The sequence below is a fragment of the Ornithodoros turicata genome, chromosome 6 (assembly GCF_037126465.1).
Source record: "Ornithodoros turicata isolate Travis chromosome 6, ASM3712646v1, whole genome shotgun sequence".
In the NCBI taxonomy this organism is placed as follows: Eukaryota; Metazoa; Arthropoda; class Arachnida; order Ixodida; family Argasidae; genus Ornithodoros; species Ornithodoros turicata.
This window is the reverse complement of record NC_088206.1, coordinates 7,475,400-7,497,009: the sequence shown is the minus strand read 5'-3', so window position 1 is coordinate 7,497,009 and position 21,610 is coordinate 7,475,400. Positions and strand designations below refer to the sequence as shown.

Here is a 21,610-nt window from a genome sequence, read left to right as displayed (position 1 = left end):
AAAGCAAACTAAGTAAAATAAGCTAACTAACTTTAACTACTTACTATGTAACTCAGTTACGAGTAACGGAGTTACTTACTGAGTAACTGGTTACAGAGAAAGTGACTAGAATTACTCTTGCTCAGAAAGTAATACCTTTCAAGTGTAAAAAGGTATATGTGATTACTTTTCCTTAGAATTGAATGTCTTCCGTTATAATTTCGAAAACCTATTACATTTTCTCTAGCTATATAGTCTCTTCCTATTGCAAAAGTAAACTAAGTAAAGTAAGCTAACTAACTTTAACTACTTACTACATATATGTGCAGAATGACTGTACCAGTAACTTTGCTGCTTTTTATAGTAACTGTTACCTACCATTGACGAAAAATGGAAGGTCCAGGCGATACGATGAACGTGTAGGGATCAGGGGTCTCAAACATGCGGCCCGCGGACAACATGTGGGACTAGCGATGAGCTAATTTGTGGCCCGCGGCCTCTTGACCACCAAAGAGAACGCAAGTACCCTCTCGAAAAATTTAACGAAGACTTAGAAATCAAACCAGATTTTCAGCCATTTTCTTCTGCCTCGCTCGGCGTGCACTGCTGCATGCCTCTGGCCATGTTCGGCAGAATACAGGGCATGTGACCACTTCTTGTAGCTCATAAACAGGGACGGCGGAAGGGGGGGTTACTGTAGAGCCCCTGAATTTGTGAAGGGGGCGCAAAATTCCCATGGAGGTGGGACGTCGAAGTGTTATCTGAGGCGCCGCATGCGAATAAAATGCCATAAACTCTTTTCCTGAATCGATCCAGATCGAAATTGCCAGCTTAGTCAAGGCTTTGTCGACTGATGCGGTAGAACTCATGACGACGTGACCTGAAAGTGTTCACGGGTTCCAGGATGTTTTACACGACTCTCTGTCTGCCACTTTGCCACTTTTTGTCATTCAGACTGCCTCGGATTTTTGGGACCCGGGCATGAATTGGTGATGGCGCGGTGGGGCATGGAAGGGGGCGCCGTTTGGGATCTGGGGTCCCCCTGAATTCAAGACGTTGCGCCACCCCTGCTCATGGACCCCATCAAGTTACGGACACGCCAATCTGGTATTCGCGTGCATTTTGGTTAACTAGCACCGTCGCTAATGTGATCATCTGACTTCTCACAGAGTCAAATAGTGACATATTAAAAACAACAGAACAGTTATGTACAAAATATGTACAAAGGCCATTGTATCTTAATTTTTAGGAGTCATAATAAAGTAGTAAACGCCAAGCAATAACCTATACTCAATATGTCAGCTAGCTCTGTCTCTTTTTTTCTTTCTTTTTTTCAACTTGAAACTGTGAGCAAAGGCAACAATACAGTCTGTAAATAGGAGATAATTCTTTGCATCTCCTACTTAATCACAATAAAGTTTCAGTCATAATAATCCCGAAGCAATAACCAATTATCAATATGTCAGCTAGCTGTTTCTCTGTGATATCTTTTATTTTTATTTGCTTTTTTTTTTTTTTTTTTTGCAGCTTGAAACTGTGAGCAAAGGCAACAATACAGTGTGTAAATAGGAGATGATCCTCCGGATCTCCTACGCAGTGGCTTAAGAGCAGAATCTCGCTTCCAACAGTATAGTTATTCAGTGAATATTTTCCTTCGGACGTTGTTCTTTACCCTTGTATGACTATTTCCATACAGACGGATGCGCGGATCAGGTTGCTCTTGCCCAGAATGTTTCCTATGGCTATGACGTCACATAACGTCGCATATTGTGCTGTGCAGCTGAAAATGTATTAAATGTATTAAAATGTATTAAATGTATTCATCGTTCTTTCAGGATCGATGTGAACAGGTTGGAACCGTCTCTTGTGAGCAATGTCTAAGATGCAGGAGAGCGATTTTCATTAAAAAAGAGAGAAAACCCTGACACTTCCTCTGTCCCTCCACCACACATATATACACTCACAGATCAAAGTAAAAAAAAATGTGTGCTCGTCCTCTTTTCATCTTCTTTATCTCAACAGCTCGTCGATGTCTCACCTCCCAAGACCCAATGAAAGGTGACACCCACAAACTCCACAGTAGCCACCATAAAGAACCGTATCGCACATCACACCCGAGCTATGCGGGCATTTTGATCAACTGCTTTTCTTCAGTTTGCGTCATTCGTACAACAAAGCACGTGCGTCCCCCTCTCCTTTCCTCGCACCGCGAGGCTCACACGCGCGCGCGCGCGCACGTGCGACACCCACCAATCACCACCGGCCCGTCCGCCCAATGAGACGCGGGATCGTCTCCGCCTCGCTGACATCAGCGCCGCCCATCAGCTGTTTTCTTGCTTTTACCTGTGACGCAGACGGCGAAACTTCTCGCAGACGATATTTACAAACGGGATTGGATTGGATTGCGATGGACATCTTGTGTCAGACAGCAGCTGCCGCGGTTGTCGCGCTAAAATAATGTGAGCCAGCGGGGAGAGAAGAAAAATAAGTTGTGTGGCGCCACGGTGCGGCGAAAAAAGAAGCAGACGACGAATTAAAGGTAGGATGGGGGAACGCATAATAGAGCAGGAAATTGCAGCGCGCTCCCGGCATACCCCTCCTCCCCGCGACTAAGAGGAATTTGGATTGGTCGTCAGCTTAAAAAAGAAAAAGAAAAGTTATACAGCAAGAAGAAGGGAAAAGAAAAATGGGACCGATGTGAAGCGGCGAGTCTACAGGCTGGCTAGGACAGTATCGTGGCTCAATATTTGCAAACAAGTGGTGCTGCATACAACCTGTGTGTTGAGTTGCACGTGGTGTGTTTCATTGACCGTGGATGACTGGCCGTCACTTTTTGTGGTCCAGGAGGTGAAGTGTAAAGGTAGGTTCTTATTCTTATTTTTTTTTCGTCCTCCGTGTTTTGCGATTAATCTGTTAAATCGTAAAATACTGTCCGCGCAAAGGAGTGATCAATGATGCCGTATAACTGTCGTGCGAAAGCACTAAAGCAGAGGATAGAAATATTCAACCAAGGATAGAAGTAACCCGATTTCTGAAGCCGTTCTTTGAGCGGATGCTTGAAATTTCAAATCTAGAGTATGCTCGAAACCCCGTTAGCGCAGAATGAAAATTTACCGAGGGTTTAGTGACCACATGCAAACATACCCACTCCAGTTCACTGTATAGGAAAAATAAGCGCACTCAACGTGAATTAACTGAGACCGTTGCAAGATTCGGCACACAACTTTGGAACATTAAATGTTCAATGATAGCGCAATTTCCAGGCCATTTTCATGTAGCTCGACAGGGTAGCTTCTGTGCAGAGCTAGCCGTAAAAAAAGAAGACACAAAATCCGCTTCGCTGCTTGCTTTGAACATTACCACTTACATAGTATTCGGCAATCACAAACTCGTTGATGCACAATTTTGTACCTGCTGACTGTATAGTACTGTTTCAAAATTAACCAAAAAATTAACCAAGCCAATGTATTGTATATATTATGCGTTCTTGTTACATATGTCGTGTAGGCATTACGAAACGCAATGAGGTCCAGAGGTGCCCGGTTATGGAACACGGTGATGACTTATTGTGGTTTAAACTGCGAGAAAAAAAAACTATCATATCCACATGACGTGATTTTAGCTGGCATTATTGTAAACATTAACGGTGCTGCAATGCAGCATTTCACTTATCAAAGGAAAGGAAGGCGGATGCGCAATTAACCTCCAGTTTTATCTCTAAGATATTAATATTAGTGATTGAACATGCGAGGAAGTATTGTGGAACATGAAGGTATGGGGAACGTATAATTTACGGGTCATAGTATCAGTAACTGAAGAAAGCTACACATATATATTACAGTCACGCTTGTACGTATATTTTGAGTATCTTACTCAGGCTAGTGTATTTTCAATACTTTTATTAGCATTTCCGTACGTATTATATAGTGTATTGCAAATAAATAGAGGAAGGCTGGCTGACGGATATTGTAAAATGAACTACTTTTACGAGTCAATAATGCCTGTGATAAAAAAAAAATGAGTTCTCTTATGATAAATTTACTCAATTATCTGAAATGTATCGTACATACTTTTGGAAGTACCTACTATTGAACCGTAATTCCTTTCTTTTGGAAGTACTTGTACTGTACCTTAGCTGGGTTCTCCTTTTATTATCCTCTTTTAAACCAATTTTTATAGTATCTTGCATATGTCTAATTGGAGTAAACAGTATTATAGTAAACTATGTGTAAACATTAATTAAAAACTACATAGCCCGTGTATATAGCATTGATTACTGTTAGAGACATACAGCAGATGGCTAAACAAAGTCCTTCGAGCTTTCTTTTGTGAGGAGGAAAGCAACTATATACGCGTTGACCCAACTTCTGTGATGCACCAGACTGAAGTAAACATTCTCAAATACTACCGGCATTTTAATGTAACTTTAAAGTTTGTCCAACTTTCCTGTTTTTTCACTGACACATTTTCACTGGTAAAAATGCACGGAGTTCCACAGTATTGCACACATATGCACAATATCGGATATGCATACACGGTGTACACGAAACATACGAGTTTCTCACTACACAGCGTTGGTGGTGGTGGTGGTGAAAGGTCTCGCCGTGGTCGACCTCACAAAGGTGGGCAACGTCACGACTGGTCGCTCTGGGGGAATGTGCGTCCTGGGCCGACTTCTAAGGGAACTGTGCCGACATATATCTGAAAGCGTCTGAGGTAAACCCAGGAAAAACCCCAGACAGCACAGCCAGCACGGGGATTCGAACCCGGGTACCTCCCAGTCTCGACGTGACAAGCGCTCCTTATGGCTGCTCACTCTAATTAATGGGCCGCACAACCTAAGAGTGTTAGGACCAATCAAGCAATCGATAACGAAAGACACATGTAGATGGCGCTAGTTCGTCCCTTATCGTCACCATCAGTGCATGATCATCTCTGCGGGAATCACCTGTGTGATGGGCCATCTTCTAGGTCTTTCTTATCGGTTTATGTAATGATTATTATAAATATTGTTACTATGTGTCTGCACGAAAATTTGTTGTTGTTTTTTCGACGCGCTCTCCGTTTCCGTTTCATAATTTTCATTTTTATTTCGTGTTCTTTTTTTAAGGACTATTAAATTTCTTACGAATGAGTTTTCGTCAACTTCTCTATTTTTATTTGTTTTTACCTGTTCGTATTCACGGTTTGTAAGTAATATAATGGAAATATATTTGCGAAATATTCTTAAAAAAATACACAGCACATAAAAAATATAGGTATAGGGAACCTCGGCAACGGAATATGTGACCTATACCACACGTAAGCTCCAAAACGGTTCGGTAAGATGACGATGTGGTTGGTTCATGTTCAATCAATCAATCAATTAAATAGAGTTTATTGTTAATCAAACAAAATACATACTGTGCATATACAGATGGAGGTCCTATAGTTGACAACTGTAGTTAAAAACTACGCTGATGTGTAAACTTCGTTTTCGTAGACTCCAGTTTGAAATCGTTCCAGTGTAAGGTTTACATATGTTCCGTTTCGCTTTTAACAAGTGTTTTGCTATGCTCTTTCTTGCAAATTTCGCCGCTGGTTATACGACTTATATTTACGTCAGTCGGACGTGAACATACTTCCTATAATTTTTAGTAGCTTCACACAGATAAATATCGGATTTTTTTTTAATAGAAAGTGGCGGCTTTGCTATAAATATAGCGTCTTTGTTGTAACTCCGAGAAATCATGTCTGTTTTATTTTCTTAATGTCCTTCTTCTGCCAAGGGCCGTGGTAAGATTCGGGATGCTCTGTTTAAAACTGAGGCAGACAGGACATCATTGTCCGAATCGATTTAATGTTAAATGGAAGACCGATTGATTGATTGATTGATTTTTAAAAGAAAAAAGGACCGAAATTTGGATTATCCTGACTTTTCTCGCAAGGTAACAGCGAAGCATGAGAGAAATCGAGCCCCGGGAGAGACAAAGAAACGTCCAGTATCATCACCCAAGGTCACTCATGCCTGTCAGCCAAATATATCACCTCACGGTTATGTGCCGTGTAATTAGAACCCATTTGCGTCCCACGAGTTATTTCGAACGCGATTTCGCCGTCCGTGTCACGCCGGTCCATCGGAGAGTCGTGCAAGCCTCATCCGAGCGCAGCGCTCATAATTGAACCGATATTTCAGGCCACTGGCTTATCGGGAAAAACAAGAGCCATCTCCAGCTTCCATAATGTCTAAGCGGTGGAACTGAAGCGTCGGTCAGATGGGAATTATCTCGAGTGTCGGTTGTTTCGTGTTCGGGGTATACATGCAGTTGAGGTGTGTGTATGTAGCAGTAGCCTTATTGGTGTAATTAAAGTCTTCGGTCGACGGCATGTCGAGAGGGGATGGTGTGGGAAATACGTGTGTGTGTGTTTGTGCGCGTGGAAGATGGGTTACTTTATAACGATGGCTCTCCTTAGGTGTCATACAGCTACACGTTGAAACATGTAGTTCATACCGCCATTGAATTGCTTCCTTGTATATGTTTTTTTGGAATACCTCATCTCTATAGGATGCGATTGTTTACCCGGTAACTCCAACATGGACTTTCATCAGAAACATATTGTCACGCTATACAATTGTCAAAAATGCTCGTTGATGAAGTCACCTTCCAAATTTTAAGCATGGTGACGACAGTGGCATATTATTGGTACAGTGTCACATTTGTAATATCACCCAAGGCCCATGTGCACCAAACTTCACCAACAACTTCATATCTATTTCTACGATGTATTGTCGATCTTAACCCTTTCGTGTGTGGACAGCACTATGCTTTAGCATCCTAATAGCAGCTAGCTCGCGCTCCAGCACTTTGCTCTGCGGTGACAGTAACGTCTAAAATTCCACGGTAAACGAGAAAAGCCAAGCACACATCCTCCAATTCCCAGAATAAAAGAATTCTGCCTGTATTGCATGCACTTCTTCGCTGATTAGGTGTGGAAATGGTCTGCCTAACACCAGAAGTCGCACTCATTGACCCTACGTAGCGACTTGGCGTGTGGGTTGATGACCCGTTAGACAGACGAGCTCGATAGATCGCTAGGCAAGCAGCAGATTACGCCACTGTCACGTTAACGAAAACGACGACGTCAGGAGTCACGTGAAATCCGTCACGTGCCGCTGATTAAGGCCCCAGGACCATTCGTCCCCGTGGTCATCATGCGTTAATGAAGGCGTAAGGTATAACCCGGCAGGCCATAGCCCATAAGCTAGCTCTCCAGTGGGTACTGGGTATCGGATCACTGCCGCAAGTCGCATAGAATGTGCATGCTGATAGCGCGCTGGATACACATGATCCTATCGAATTAAACTGTTCTAGAAATATTTTCGCTTTGCAAGTATGTTCAAAACTTCGCCTGCGTCTTTCAGTGGCGTGCTTCGCAACTTGCGTGCGAAATTTTCGAAATTTTTCTGTAATTCTGTAACGCCCTCAGAAAGGTGACCTTTGACCAGTGACCAGGACCTTTACAAAAAATTACCTCGGATGTTTTCTTTTTTTTTCTTCTTCTTCTTCTTCTTTAACGCCGGCAACAAATTTTTAAACATGTCTCCAGTGTGACTAGAGTCACTCCAATTAAGTTGCGACAATTCCGGCGTGGCACACGGCATTATCTCGGGCTTGGCGGCTATCATGCAGGCTTAAAGGAGCCTCATTTCTATTTTCTTTCGCAACAACAGACAACCTGGTATCGATAACAGTCAATTTTGACGAAAGGTGGAGGGCTCCAGGGTACCGCGCGTACCCCGTATACCGTAACATCGCGACGGAAAGTTTCTCTGTACTGGTGACTTCACACTGCTCGTTGTCAAAAAAGGTAGAAAAGAAGCTCCCGAAAAAACCCGCATATACGGTAGCCAAAGTAGCGCCGCTCACCGCACGTCAGGCTCGTCGCTCTGGGGAGACGTTCAAAAATCTAAAAATAACATTTTAACATGTTCAAAAACTGTTAAATTCTCGTGAGAGAAGGGCACCAGGAGCGCATCAAGGAAGGAAGGTAAACTCAACGCACACCTGAGGTCTTCCAGTTTCAATTAACCCTTTCGCCATTCAGAACAAACGGTCCTGCGGTTATGTTACGTTTGTTACTTGGTGTTTTCTGTTCTCGAATAATAGTAACGTAACTATTTATTTCTATTTTGTGTCCCATATATCTGTGTCACAATACCTTCGCAAAAGATTTCGTGCTTCCAAAAAATCACGACAGTATACGGAGCCACTTCCGTTAAGTTCCGCACTGCACATTGGGCAGTGAAACACTTCGGATTACGGCTAGTGTTCCTAGTACACTCTAAGAAGAAAAGGAGTAAAATGGGGAGTAATTGCAGCTTCTAGTCCCCTGGACTGCAATAATTACTCCCTATTTTAGTCCCCTTACCCCAACATTTACTCCCCGGGACTGCAGATTGTCACTGAACTTGGCAAATGGTCTTCCGAATGCAACAGCCTACGTAAATATGTGCTCTTAGTCAAATTGATGGCATAGGGCTGCATAACTCAGCCAACTTAGCAATTTTCCACCCCCACAGAGTAAGAAACAGTTAGCGCTTCTTTCTTTGCAAATTGTGCGCCATGTATGTCGCAAAATTTATATATCACTCGATATATCACGTTTCACGGTTTGTATTTTCATGTATGGACACGAATTATGTACCTGGGACTCTTATAACAGAGCGTGGAATGCAGTCTCCACTCTGTGACATTCATTTACTCCCGTGCATTTACTCCCGAAAGGGACTATTTTTTGTGCCAATGCATTTAGTCCCCGGAAGGAGAAAAATTACTCCTTTTTCTTAGAGTGGTATACTCCTAGGATTACGGCTAGTTTTTATACAAATTAAGGACTTGTGTTGGCCATATATATCGAAACTGAGACACACATCAGCCTTCTTGTGAATGCAAATCTTGCATCCGTTCCCACAAGCACCAAGTTATACGAGCAAGCAACGCACAAAAGCAATCCTACCTCAACGTATAGTCTACAAACAGACTGACCACGAGTATCAAGACGAGGATAAAGATTATGCAGAAATTCCATCTACACAGACATCAAACAATCAAACATGTTAGACAGTGAAGGTAGTACAAGGTTACGACACAATAGACACGCATATACGTATTCTACGGCATCCTTACGACTAAATACGTCGAAAAAGTAGTAGTTACCTGGGAGGAAGTTCGTTCAGTGTAGAGATAACTTCATGCGTCAATATAAGTAATTGGAACGCATCTGTTGGTGGTGGTGGTGGTGGGTGGTGAAAGGGCTTGCCGTTGTCGGCCTCACGTAGGTGGGCAACGTCACGACTGACGCACTGGGGGAATGTGCGTCCTGGGCCGACTTCTAAGGGAACTGTGCCGACATATGCCTGAAAGCGTCTGAGGAAAACCCAGGAAAAACCCCAGACAGCACAGACGCATCTGTTGGACAGCGCGATGCACGGCGCTGCACGCTGTCCAATAGACGAGTTCCGCGATTATTTTTCTCGGTGCATCAAGTTATCTCTACACTGAACGAACTAGCCTTCCTGGTGAAAAGAAGATCTGGCTGAAGATCGAGATTGAAGCAGATCTAGTCAGGGGCCGCTGATATTTCGAACAAATATTGTTGTTCTGATACGGTTGGTGAGCTGCTTCTACTTTGCAGTTGTTGTTTACTCAAGCGTGGTAAATGAAATGGCCTCAGCTGGAGATCATCCATGTCGCCCGTAATTTTATTTCACCCTACTGCTAACTACGCAGCAAACCTTTCTCGCTTTTTTTACATTTCTCTGTCAAGATTTCATTGCTTATAAGAGAGGTTTGCCTTACGGAAGAATCTCCCTTATGTTCTTCTTATATGTATCCATCGACCCAACAGCCATGGTGGATACCAAGCTGCCAAACGATGCGTGTAAGGAATTATTAAAGGTACTTTAAAGCAGCAGGCATACAGTTTCATACTGCTGGCTCACTTGACAGCCAGTATACAAACGTATACGCTCAGTATACAAACGCCACAAATTTCGTTCAAATCCACCTCGTAGTTGTTGTTGTTTTTATAGAAAATTCAGATTTAATATTACGGGCAACCCTGTGTCTATGACCCCAACACGAACTCCGCAGTTCCCGCCATGTAGAGCGGCGAACATAAACATGCCAATGACAATGGGAGCGTACAGCGACATCTGTGGACCGTTATCATCACCACGCTGGCTCGCCGGACGTGGTGTATTTTTCCGTAGGTGACTCTCATGGTGATTCTGCTGACAGTCGTGTCACTCATTTCCAAAATGTACCAATGTTCTTGTACTGCATGCGACATACTTGTCTGAAATCGTCGGTTCGTGGTTCAGCAGCCCGTGTCTGATTTGTGGCCATCCAAAGTGACGTACCAATATTTTTTGGGCAGTATGCGACACCATTATATTACTCAAGGTACAGGATATTGCATCAACCGGTGATTTCATAAATCAGAAACTGCGAGTGTGCGATTTCAGACAAGTGTGTCGCATGCAGTACTTTCAGAGAACATATGTCAGGAGCTGTCTCGTTTGAACAAACTTTTCAAAGTTCAAGAAGCCGGCTACTTAGACCATGACTTAGCCGATAGAGGGTCGGGGACATGTAACACTGTTGCTCGACTAATGGGCTATTGTTTCCCACCAGGCGTCGCCCCGCGCGTTTTCACCGCAATTCCAGTCGTGATTTCAGTCGCAATTTGCAGTGTGGGTTTCTTTCGGAATAAGCTTTCAAATGCCACTGCTAATATTAACAGGCTGCTTGCAGCTCTACAATAGCTTTAATGTTCTCGCGAGCGTCCGAAAACTGTTTAGTTTTTCTTTCTCTTTTCTTTTTTTTTTATCTGGGACTTGGTGTGTCTAATTTTCAATAACATTCTTCAACGTTTCAATAACTTCATGAACTTTCACGACATGCTAAGCTTTGTTCTTGACCGAGCTCAACAAGCGCACGCGTTAAACTGTCAAGCTTCGTCGCCGTCCCTGTTTTTTTAATGGGACATGAAAGCGCAAGCTGTATCGTGCGATCTGCGCAGCGGCGAAGGAAAACAAAAATTAATTACGCCGATAATCGCCGGTTCGACGAAAGCACGTGCCACTCACTAAAATCACTTTTCGCTCAAATCAGCGTCCGTTCGCGCCGCTTTTAATGAAAACATGCGCCCACTTTTGACATTATATTGACAACGTCAAGCGAAACGCGTCAGACAGCGTCACTACGCAAAACGGGCCGAGTGCAAAGCAGCCGTTAAAATCGAGAGACGCGATGAAAGAAAGTCTTACTAAAGTGTCCGCTACGTAGGGCTCCCTGAGGGGTTGACAGATACATTAGCACCCGTGTGAAACCAGTGCTCCTTGAAGAGATTTCTTATTACTGCTTATATTGCTAGTTTTCTTTTTCTTCTTCTCTTCTTCTTTTCGCTGTCTCGCACTGCACAGGAATTATCGCAACGCGGACTTTATTCAGCAAATTTGTAAGTCTTCTACATAGAGCTAACGTCATTTGCTCGCTCTCCAAATGCCACGAAATAGTTCCCGTTAGGGATTTACTAATTTATCGAATGCGGATCGACGCCTCTTTTGGGCTCTCCAAGAATCCGTCACTGTGGGGACTCGGAATATCTGGAACACGTCCTTCTTCATCGCACGTATAGAAACAACTTTTCAACGTTGCTCTTATAGTGTCTTTGTATATAAGATAGACTCTCTCTACGACAAATATTACCCGGTCCATGGTCAAATGTAGCCCACCAAGGTTCTGCCCTTAAAAGCAATACTGTTCTGGACGAAATAGACTTCAGTCGTCATTGTAAAGTTAATAATTCGTGGTTTTACGTCGCGAGACAACTGTTATCCCTTTTGGTTGGTCATTATACTTTCACCAAATTCATTTTCTCTAGCAATGTGGCAGTATAGAATATCGCCTATCGTGATGGAATATCCCGGTCAACATCATCATAAATAAGGTTTTTTGTCGTCGTTTTGCTGACCTTTAAACCGTGACCGAGTGGACCCCGCTCGTAGCTGTCAACTCCGGATAGTCAAGCTAAAGACCTACTGGTGGTGGGATCGGCTGTGCAGTCTAAGGCTATCTCATCATTTCTTGCATTGTATTGTATTCTCAGTTCCCCTGAAGTATGACCAGGACGTATACGGGGTCCCCGACTCCACTATCTCTCTCTTTCTCTTTCCTGCAGTCCTCTGTCACTCTGCGGCCACAGGCTGTTTTGTCTCCCGAGGCACACGGAACGATAGCACGGTAGAGATCTGGATAGGGCAGTTGGAACTTAGCAGCCACACGCGTAGAGATACCACAGTGTTTCCTCTCTTCACTCTTCTACTTTCTTTCTTATCACTTCACCATTAACCTCACCAACGCATAGTGGTCGTGTCGCAGTCAAATATAGATGGTGGTGGTGGTGATAGGGCTTGCCGTTGTCGGCCTCACGTATGTGGGCAACGTCACGACTCACGCCCTGGGGGAATGTGCGTCCTGGGCCGACTTCTAAGGGAACTGTGCCGACATATGTCAAATATAGACGTGGTGGTGTAGTCGTCTTCGCATTCGTGGAATCAATCCTTATATTATTATTCCTATCAATCCAATCCAATCCAATCCAAGACAGCTGGCTCGCGCGCGCTTTTCCACAAAGTCTTGTCAACGCCACGGCCACCGGGATTTCCAAGTAATAGAAGTAATTCCATTAAAGAGCAGTTAAAAGGCACCAGCACTGGGATGATCGATAACTGATGATAATGATAATCCGTGACTTTACGTCGCGAGACAACTATGAATATGAGCGACTTCATTGTGGTCGGTCTCTTGACTAACTTTGCGTATCTCGGCACACGACACGCCGTATTTAACTTCCCTCGCAGCGTCCTCGTATCGAAGTAAGTACTACCCTGTCACCAAGTTGCTGGCGTCCTCGACCAGGTTCGAACCCGCAACTAGAGTGGGAGACGAACCCACACCCTCTGACGGATAAAAATGTCTCTTTTTTCGCGTTCCTGAAGAATCGTAAGCCATGTGCTTTCATTCTGTCGACATCTCACAACTTGGAAGCGATCATGAAGTGGAACAAAGAAAGGACGTTGATTGAATGATTGATAAAAGAAGAAAAAAAAACGGAGATGTTAGTCCCAAGCCGCTCAGGACTGACTGGCTACTCCAGGACGCGTTCCTGGCAGGCATCCAGACTAGGCGCAATGGTATGGCGTTTCCGTTCTCGCGAATCCCCCTCGGGCGGGGTTATTAGGCTAATGTGCGGACTCTTTCGACGGAAGAACTTTCGACCCGTACGCGCATTATCCTATATCCTCCTACCGATTATTTATTATCCTACCGCTCAAATTTCGCTTTGTTCGCAGTTTTCGAACAATCGCAAAAAAACACTAATTGCCGCATTAGTGGCCGCGCTTTCTTCAGAACGGTTCAAAAATAGCGTTTCAAAAAATAGGCGAGTCGAGCAAATGATGCAACTTGGGATTTATGCGCTCTGCGTTTCGCGACAGATGGCGCTTTGTTAACCGGAAGTCTACGTTGACTGGGTTTATTAGCCAACTCTAGTCAGGTACCTTCCTTGTTGATTTTTTTTTTTTTTATAGTACAGCGCAAAGCTTAGTTACTGTTTGACAACTACACAGTGGATCTCTTCGGTTGCTTTACATGTACTATAACTATACCACTGTCACACGGGCAGTCTTCAACGACCATTGAGATCGATGACCATTGAAAATGCAGGTAGCGCACTCCCTAGCGTGTAATGTGTCAACCTATCAGGAAATATTGGATCCAATGCTCCTTGAAAAGTTGACACGTTACCCGCTTGATGGCGCTACGCGCATTTTCAATGGCCGTTGGTTTCAATGGTCATTGGAGACTGCCCGTGCGACAGGGTTACAGGGTTGCACTGCTTATCTACCTGTATTGACCATCAGTAATCGTAAAATAATAACATAATAAGAACACCGCACACAGTCGTATTTGACCAAGTTAGAACCTATTAGTAGTTGATTTCGTTTACTTATTTATTTTTTAATCACTGTCAATGGTTCGCCGTCAGTTGCCACGTCTCTTTCCCTGGCATTGTGTACTCTATAGCCTCACAAACTATTTTAAAACATATCATAAAAATGGGTAAGCACATCATATGTCATATGCATATGCTAACACTGTACGTATCAAGAGCTGAAGGACTTCTATTTCACCCGCAGGATCTTGGTAAGGAGCCCTAATGGTGCAGGCGGCCAACATGGGCAAAGGGGCCCAGACCGATTGGGACATCAACGACAACAACGTTCCCAAGGTAACCCCACAATTATCACGTAACATTCGACCCACGGGAAATTGAAGTCAACAGTCAGACGATAAAACATGTCATATCAATTGGAGTGAACTTTCTAAGTAAAACTGCCCCGGAGATATGTCTCCGTGTGATATATAAATGCAGGTCATGCAGTGGTGGGCGAACTTCACGATGGACAAAAGCCTGTGTCTGGGCAAACGCAGAGGCACAAACAGGAGCACACACGAGACTCAGCTTCCAGTCTCTGTTTCTGTTTGCGCCTCTGCATTTGCCCAGACTCCGTGATGTATAGAGACTCAAACCTGTCCATGATGGTCTCCGCGAGTATATATCGTTCTTCTTCGGGAAGCTACCGCCAGTCAAACCTTAGAATTAAAACGCTTGGCCGACCATGCGATGCTTGGAGACAGGCGAAACCTCGGTTCTGATCTCGGTAATTGTCTGTTGATTTACGAGACACGGTTATAGGAGCTTGTATGGCTTCAAGAGCTATACCGAGCAGAATATTAATGATATACGAATATATACGTTGCTGTGACTGAGATGCGTTACTTGAATACTAATGGCTTTTGGGCATTTGTGCAAATATTTCTCTGTTTTGGTTCTGTTCCTAAGTCAACCACTGCCACTTGTGCGTATTCCTTATTTTCGTTCTGGCTCCGAAAGGGTTTACGCGCTTAGTTACAAGGGAATTTTATTAGATTGGAACGTGTTCATGATAACGACATACATGATAACGAAGGTGTTTGTGACGCTGACATCATATTGCTAAGCTTTGATTTGACAACATCTCTTATCGTATCATTCTGGTAGGTTAGTTCTGATCTATTAAAGTTACGTCCATTTCCTTCGCAAATGACGGGATATTTTCTTTGGAAGACGTGTGAGGTCGTTAAATTAACATATTGTCCAGGTATTGTATGCCAAGTTGTCTCGGAGATGCTGCAATGACTATACGCACGCACAAAGACTCTGCGTAACAGTCCGTTATCAATATCAAAGCCGATTGACCTCACACAGTGTTGCCATCATGTCTTAGTATTTTGTAACAGAACAGAATTCAAATGGTTGGGAAAATCTAGTTTGATATAGACAAGTTTTCGTTAAAACCCTGCAGTTCATCAGGATAGATAATAGCTGTAAGAATGCCTTTGCTTCTGGTTAACATACCAACAACAACAACAAATAAATCATGACTATGACAGAAGCCCGAAAGTTCGCACTTACGGCGCGTGGCATGTCCTACGCCGCATTACTCTACAAACAACCGAGCTATTCGGGTCGTTACGGAACCACACCACAACACTTGTCCGTTCCACACAAGCTCCCACTTCACAAAACAAAATCCTACACCGCATTTATGCCTAATCGCTAACCCTAACTCGTACCGCGCACTCCTATTCAACCTACACCCTGTGATCAAGAGCGCGCAAAAACCAGTCATTTATTCCGCAAAACAGCAGACGATGTGAGCCAGAACAACGTAGCAGACGCCAAGTTCGTCCGCGACCTGTTCCGCATTTTCCTTTCTTTTCTTTTTTTTTACTTTTTCAACTTCAAAAGTAGCGCAATACTTGGCTGCGCCCTCTAGCGGTGCTTTCAAGAAATGTTTCGCCGCCAAATGGTTTCGTCTGCTTCCACAAAACGCGTCCGTTCTGTAACGTTTCTTCGTCTGCTTCGTAAAAGCGATCGCACTTCGATAGCAGACACAGTGTCGCCAAAGCCACACCTCTGCCGTTTATTCGGAAAGACCCGACTTCTGCTTCACTTCTGCCCTCCTATTAGAGCGGTGGCTCAATGACACTCCTTTTAAGAGCAATCGTCCGCCTGAACCGTATGGTTTCGGAGAGTGCTTATGTCGATGGTTATGGTGCTGTTGGGTCTAACTGGTGCCTGGCCTAATAAGAGGTGTCGTTATGCGAACCAAACTGTCCTTTCAAATAGGCGGGAACGCAATTCCCTTTTTATGGCTGAAGGCGGGACAGTGTAACTACGTGCTTTGTGGTGCATGCTTAAGCAGCATGCATTACAGGACGATTGGAGGAGAAGTGTGGCTATTTCAGGCGATTCGATTTGAATAAAGCGTTGATGTGCAGTGTTGTCGGTACGAAAGAGAGCGACGGAATAAATGTAAACATGCCAAAGTAGAATCGTAAATGCCGACACAGTGAATGGGTTTGGACATACTTGACTACCCAACGTGTCTGCAAGGTTTGATGAACATATAGGACATGCTGATTGGAACTTGCGGCTTGGTGCACGAAAGTAGCGGGAAAAGGGATGGGAGGAAAGGGTAAAGGGAAGCTGGTACAGGAAAGAGGTGTGCACTGTGCAGTCCCTGTGGCCTCGGGATATGGGTAAAACATGCGAGCATTCCTCAACAAACAGCCTTCATTGGGATGCATAGTGCATTCTGCACTCTAAGAAAAAAAGGAGTAAAACGGGGAGTAATTGCAGCTTCTACTCCCCTAGTCTGCAATTACTCCCCATTTTAGTCCCCTAACACAACATTTAGTCCCTACATTTACTCCCCAGGACTGCAAATTGTCACTGAACTTCGCGAATGGTCTCCTGAATGCAAAAGCCTACGTAAATATGTGCCCTTGGTCAATTTGAACGACATAAGGCTGTATAACTCAGACAACGTAGCAATTTTCCAGCCTCACAGAGTAAGAAACAGTTAGCGCATCTTTCTTCGCAAATTGTGCCCTAGTATGGCGCAAGATTTTATATCACTCCATATATCACGGTTGACGGTTTGCTTCAAAGTATTTTCATGCGTGCGCACCAATTATGTACCTGGGACTCATACAACAGCGCGTGAAATGCGGTCTTCACTCTGTGACATTCATTTGCTCCCGTGCATTTACTCCCGAAAGGGACTATTTTTTGTGGCGATGCAATTACTCCCCAAAAGGAGTAAAAGTACTCCTTTTTTTTCTTAGAGTGTGGGAGGACTTCAGCTGTGCAGACACCTATGTTCAAGCGGCTGCAGGACACCCAAGAAAAGTAGAGCGAACAACTGGTATAGTTACATTCAGGCACGGGACATCATCCTGGTACCACTCCGAGGCGGCAGATGGTACACAAATACGGGATACGTGTGCTCGTAGTGGTATACCTTCTATACATCATATGTCATGCATCATTCCCTACAACCGTGCCGCACTACGAAAGCCAACACGCCCTAAGAGCCGTGAGAAATCACCGCGCAAGGAAACTGTACCGGATGAAGAGATAGCAGATGTGGAATACAATATCGCAAGGACGTTCAACGCCTTTTCTACGGGCTGTCGGGAACCCGATTCAACTGCTGGAGCGACGATTGCAGACGACAGAAAGCGTTGTCACTAAATTTGTGCGCGCTTTGTCCAAATATGCCAGCATCGCGATTCCAATCAAACTACCCACATCCTGTCAACCAATCAACGCCTTCTTTGTCGAGTATTCCGGCTGTAGATCTGATTTGTTGGGAAGGCTGGGTTCAATATACTGGCCACGTCGGCTGTACCGTACCCGTATTTCGCACCTTGTTTCTGTGTCATGTAGCGTTTGACGACATGGACTATAACTCAAACTTGTAGAGGGACCTACATTGTGGTTCACACTTTGCATACTGATTAAGAAAACTTGTCCAACTGCATTGTGGGTGTGGGAGGACATGCGAAAAAGGTTACGCAGAGAGGCTAATCACAAAAATAATAATAATAATAATAATAAAATAGGACCCGTTTCTCTACATTCAGGGGGTTTAATCTGCATTGTCCAGTGTACCTAATCTAACTCCATGGTTTTCGTCCCTTCACTGAACGAAAACAAAGTAAATGAATTTATTCCATATAATTTACTTGACGTTTACTCGTAAAAATTCAATGACCGGCACTAAAGGTTCCGTGGAATAGGTGACAACAAAATATTTAGCGCTCGCGCAAACTGCCATCGTACCAGCGCCCCCTTTCCCATATATATATATATATATATATATATATATACTTCCTCGTACCTCCTTCCTATCACTCTTAAAAATAACCACGTTCGCGCAAACAACACCCTTTACTGAACGAAGCGCAAACAAACTGACCAGGCGCAAGCCTATGGTCCACATCCCATACCCACCCAAGAGCCTTAGGCTTAACAGTTGGCGCACTGATATCCTCCACGACTATCCATCTTTCAACCGTCAACAACTAATCTCCCCCAACCTATTTTCCCAACTTATACAGTTCCACACTCTGCCCATATGCAGGACTTGAATACGTAAACGGCCCTCCGCTGAGACAAATGACTACAAAACATGGCTTATTTTCCCTTACTTTCTTTTACTAAAAGCGGGACGAGCGAATTCGGACGAATTCGCGAAAGAACACAGCGCCGAGTTGCAGTGCGTTAATTTGACATAATTGACGGAAGACCTCTCCGGTTTCCATCAGTAACCATTCCTCCATCCATCAATGACAAGTGAGGGCCCTTCTGCGATGGGCTGCTCAGACGGTCTTCCGAAACCAGTGCTATCCTTGTGCCTATTTGACACGCGATCCGCTTGTTTGCTGTCGTCGTGAAAGAAACAGTTGGAGCAGCATGCGTGAGAGATTTTTGCTCAGACGGAAGTACCTTCGACTCCGGAAAATAATTTGTTTAACGAATGAAAGGAATTCTGAGGCTAATACTATACAGTACAGGGTCAGAGTGTTGTTTCTGAGAGGACACCTCGCTATATAACGTGTCAAAATGTTTCTCCCAGGGAGGCTAATTGGCCTCTTCGTCCATAACAAAGGACGACCTTCGTATAGGATAATTCTACAACGTAAAACCATCCACGCATACGGTTCACATGCCCGCGGTCGTAGACCGTTAACCGTTCAAGAGCACGCATTCTTACTTGACACGAAGATCAAGGCAGAGACTAACTGGAAAGCACAGCGCATTGTAGTCAGCATTTATGCCGCAAACGACCGATAGCAGCAATGCGGGATTCCTGGCCACGTCTCCGATGACTCGGAGATGCTGTCTCCAGATCCTCCTGTGGTCGTGGACGCGCGCGCAACTCGCCTTTCCTTTGAATGACGGGACGCGGGAAGAAAAAACCGTTCGTCGATTGGAATGCGTCAGAAATGTCGTGCGGTAGATGCCAATCGGATGTCGGAGACGTGTTTACATAACGGAACGCAGACACTTCGGCGGCTCCGTTTGCAATAGTGCGAGGGAAACACAAGTAGTGTGTTTGCCGAGATGGCGTAAAGACAAAACGAAAAAAAATAAGAAGCCTTTTCAAGATATCATCATTTGCCTGGTCTTTACATCGTAGTATTTGATCCTTGAGACCAGGGGCCTCGGAAGGTGGGGCATGGGGGCCGTCGCCCCCCTGAACTTTCGCTATGAAGGTCCCGAGATCACATCTTTCACCCGTAAGTGCAATCCGAGACAGATTCGCTTTCAGCTCTGTTACTGCAGAATGAAAACGAACAACGGTTTAGAACGTCGAAGACGAAATTCACCCGACGCGAAGAATAGCGACACGCCATTCGGCTTTGCTTAGACGGTAACAGGAAAACGGTGATCTGCGCTCCAGCAATGGACATGGCCTTGTTATTTATCAACGCAGGGACGCATTCGTGGCTATAGGAAGCTTTTATCCTGTGGTGAGGAGTCTGGATACACGATGATACTTGCTCATACGTTTGATAACTCGTGCGGCATGTCTGCTGTCTTTGCTTGAGCCGGAAATGTCGACAGAGCCATTTTACACTCTTAAAAATGAACTTCACCGCATAGCACGCTCCTAGCCAACCATCATCTCGAATGATATCGTTATCTGCCCTGATTTGTTGAAAACGGGAGGCGTACGCCTTTTTTGTGACAATTATGAACAGCATAAGTGTCACAAAGAAGGCGTAGGCCTCCCGTTTTCAACAAATCAGGGCAGATAACGATATCACTTGAGATGATGGTTGGCTAGGAGAGTGCTATGCGGTGAAGTTCATTTTTAAGAGTGTAGTGCAGCAATATAATGACACCCTTCGCAGACGAAACTATTGCGCTTTTCACGCGAACTAAAATTTAAAAAATAAAGAGGGCACGCCACTGCCTGTTTACATCTATAAGTCTGTTTAAATCTATAAATCGCTGAATGAAACCATCAACAAATAGTTCAGTAAGTTAATTCAGTTAGTTCAGCAGTTACTAGTTCCGCCTCAAGGTAATCAAGAACGCGAGATGACCTTCCCCATCTGTGTTACAACTTCCACCGTCATCGGGTTGCTTGGACGAGTGCTCTAGTAAGAGCGTGAGTGGCTCCCATTATTGTATTTGCCGCAGTTATCAACACAGAATAATTTCCTCTAGGTTAGGTTAGGTTGGGTTGGGTTGGGTTGGGTTGGGTTGGGTTGGGTTGAGTGGATCAAGTTAGGTTAGGTGGATCAACTGAAGGGGATCAGGGAAACCGGAAGAACGTATCGTTCAGGAGAGGAACACCTTGTATTTTTCTGTAGCAAAACGCAATCCTATACGTGTGCGGTCTCTTGACATCGTAAGTGCCGCAATTGCAATGTTCACATGATGTTCACAACAGATTGTGCGAATTCAACCGTGCTGGCCCTCTCCCATACAATCCCGCAGGTTGCGATTCGTATGGAACGCCACACATACAGGTTCTCACAGTACACAAGCACTCATCGCTATACCTGAACCAGAGTTAAACAGCCCGTGCACCAGAAGGAGGTCACTGCAGAATGACAATACGGGTTGCTGGAGTTCGAGCGTATACTGAGCGATACCTCCGTGTCAGCATATCGATCATTGGAGTCAAGCGTAACGAAGGACGTGGTGACATGGGGACCAGGAAGGACACTGAGATGTCGAGCACACGGTCATTTTTTTTTTTAAACCGTAACCCTGGCTGCATTGCATGCACGTGGAATATATAGATGCATCCTTATCACGACACGGCTGGCAATTTAATTGACCTCTACCCGAGAAACGTCATCATGACTTTGTTAGACAGAATGAAACCGAAACAAATCGAAAGGGGAGGGCTGGGTTCCACGAATGGGCACTTGTTCGCTGCCTCCTATTGAAAGAAACGTAGGACCAAAGGTCGCGTACATCGTAATCCCCTCAAGACCGTGGCTTTCGGGCGCGACCTGGTTCGCCCCTAGCTTCGAGCGTAGTTCAACTCTACCAAATTGGTGGCGCTGTCGAACACTATGACGTCATTGTTTACAAACAAGGTCTGATGTACCGGAGTTCATAAAAGATGAAGCAACGAAAGGAGAAGGCGACGAGAACGAAGGAAGGA

The 21,610-nt window shown here is 44.5% G+C and overlaps 2 protein-coding genes across 4 annotated transcripts in view; one reads left to right on the top strand and one right to left on the bottom strand.

Annotated features, from left to right (window-relative positions):
- Nucleotides 1-21,610, bottom strand: part of LOC135398980 (lysosomal alpha-mannosidase-like) — a 98,196-nt gene that overhangs the window by 57,759 nt on the left and 18,827 nt on the right. The gene's annotated exons all lie outside the window — the stretch shown is intronic.
- The window catches only part of LOC135398981 (uncharacterized), a 38,002-nt gene continuing 19,125 nt past the window's right edge, over nucleotides 2,734-21,610 (top strand). The window contains exons 1-2 of the mRNA XM_064630589.1: nucleotides 2,734-2,839; nucleotides 14,225-14,316. Coding sequence (XP_064486659.1) covers nucleotides 14,245-14,316 — 72 coding nt within the window. The 5' untranslated portion in view covers nucleotides 2,734-2,839; nucleotides 14,225-14,244. The remainder of the gene's footprint in view (nucleotides 2,840-14,224; nucleotides 14,317-21,610) is intronic.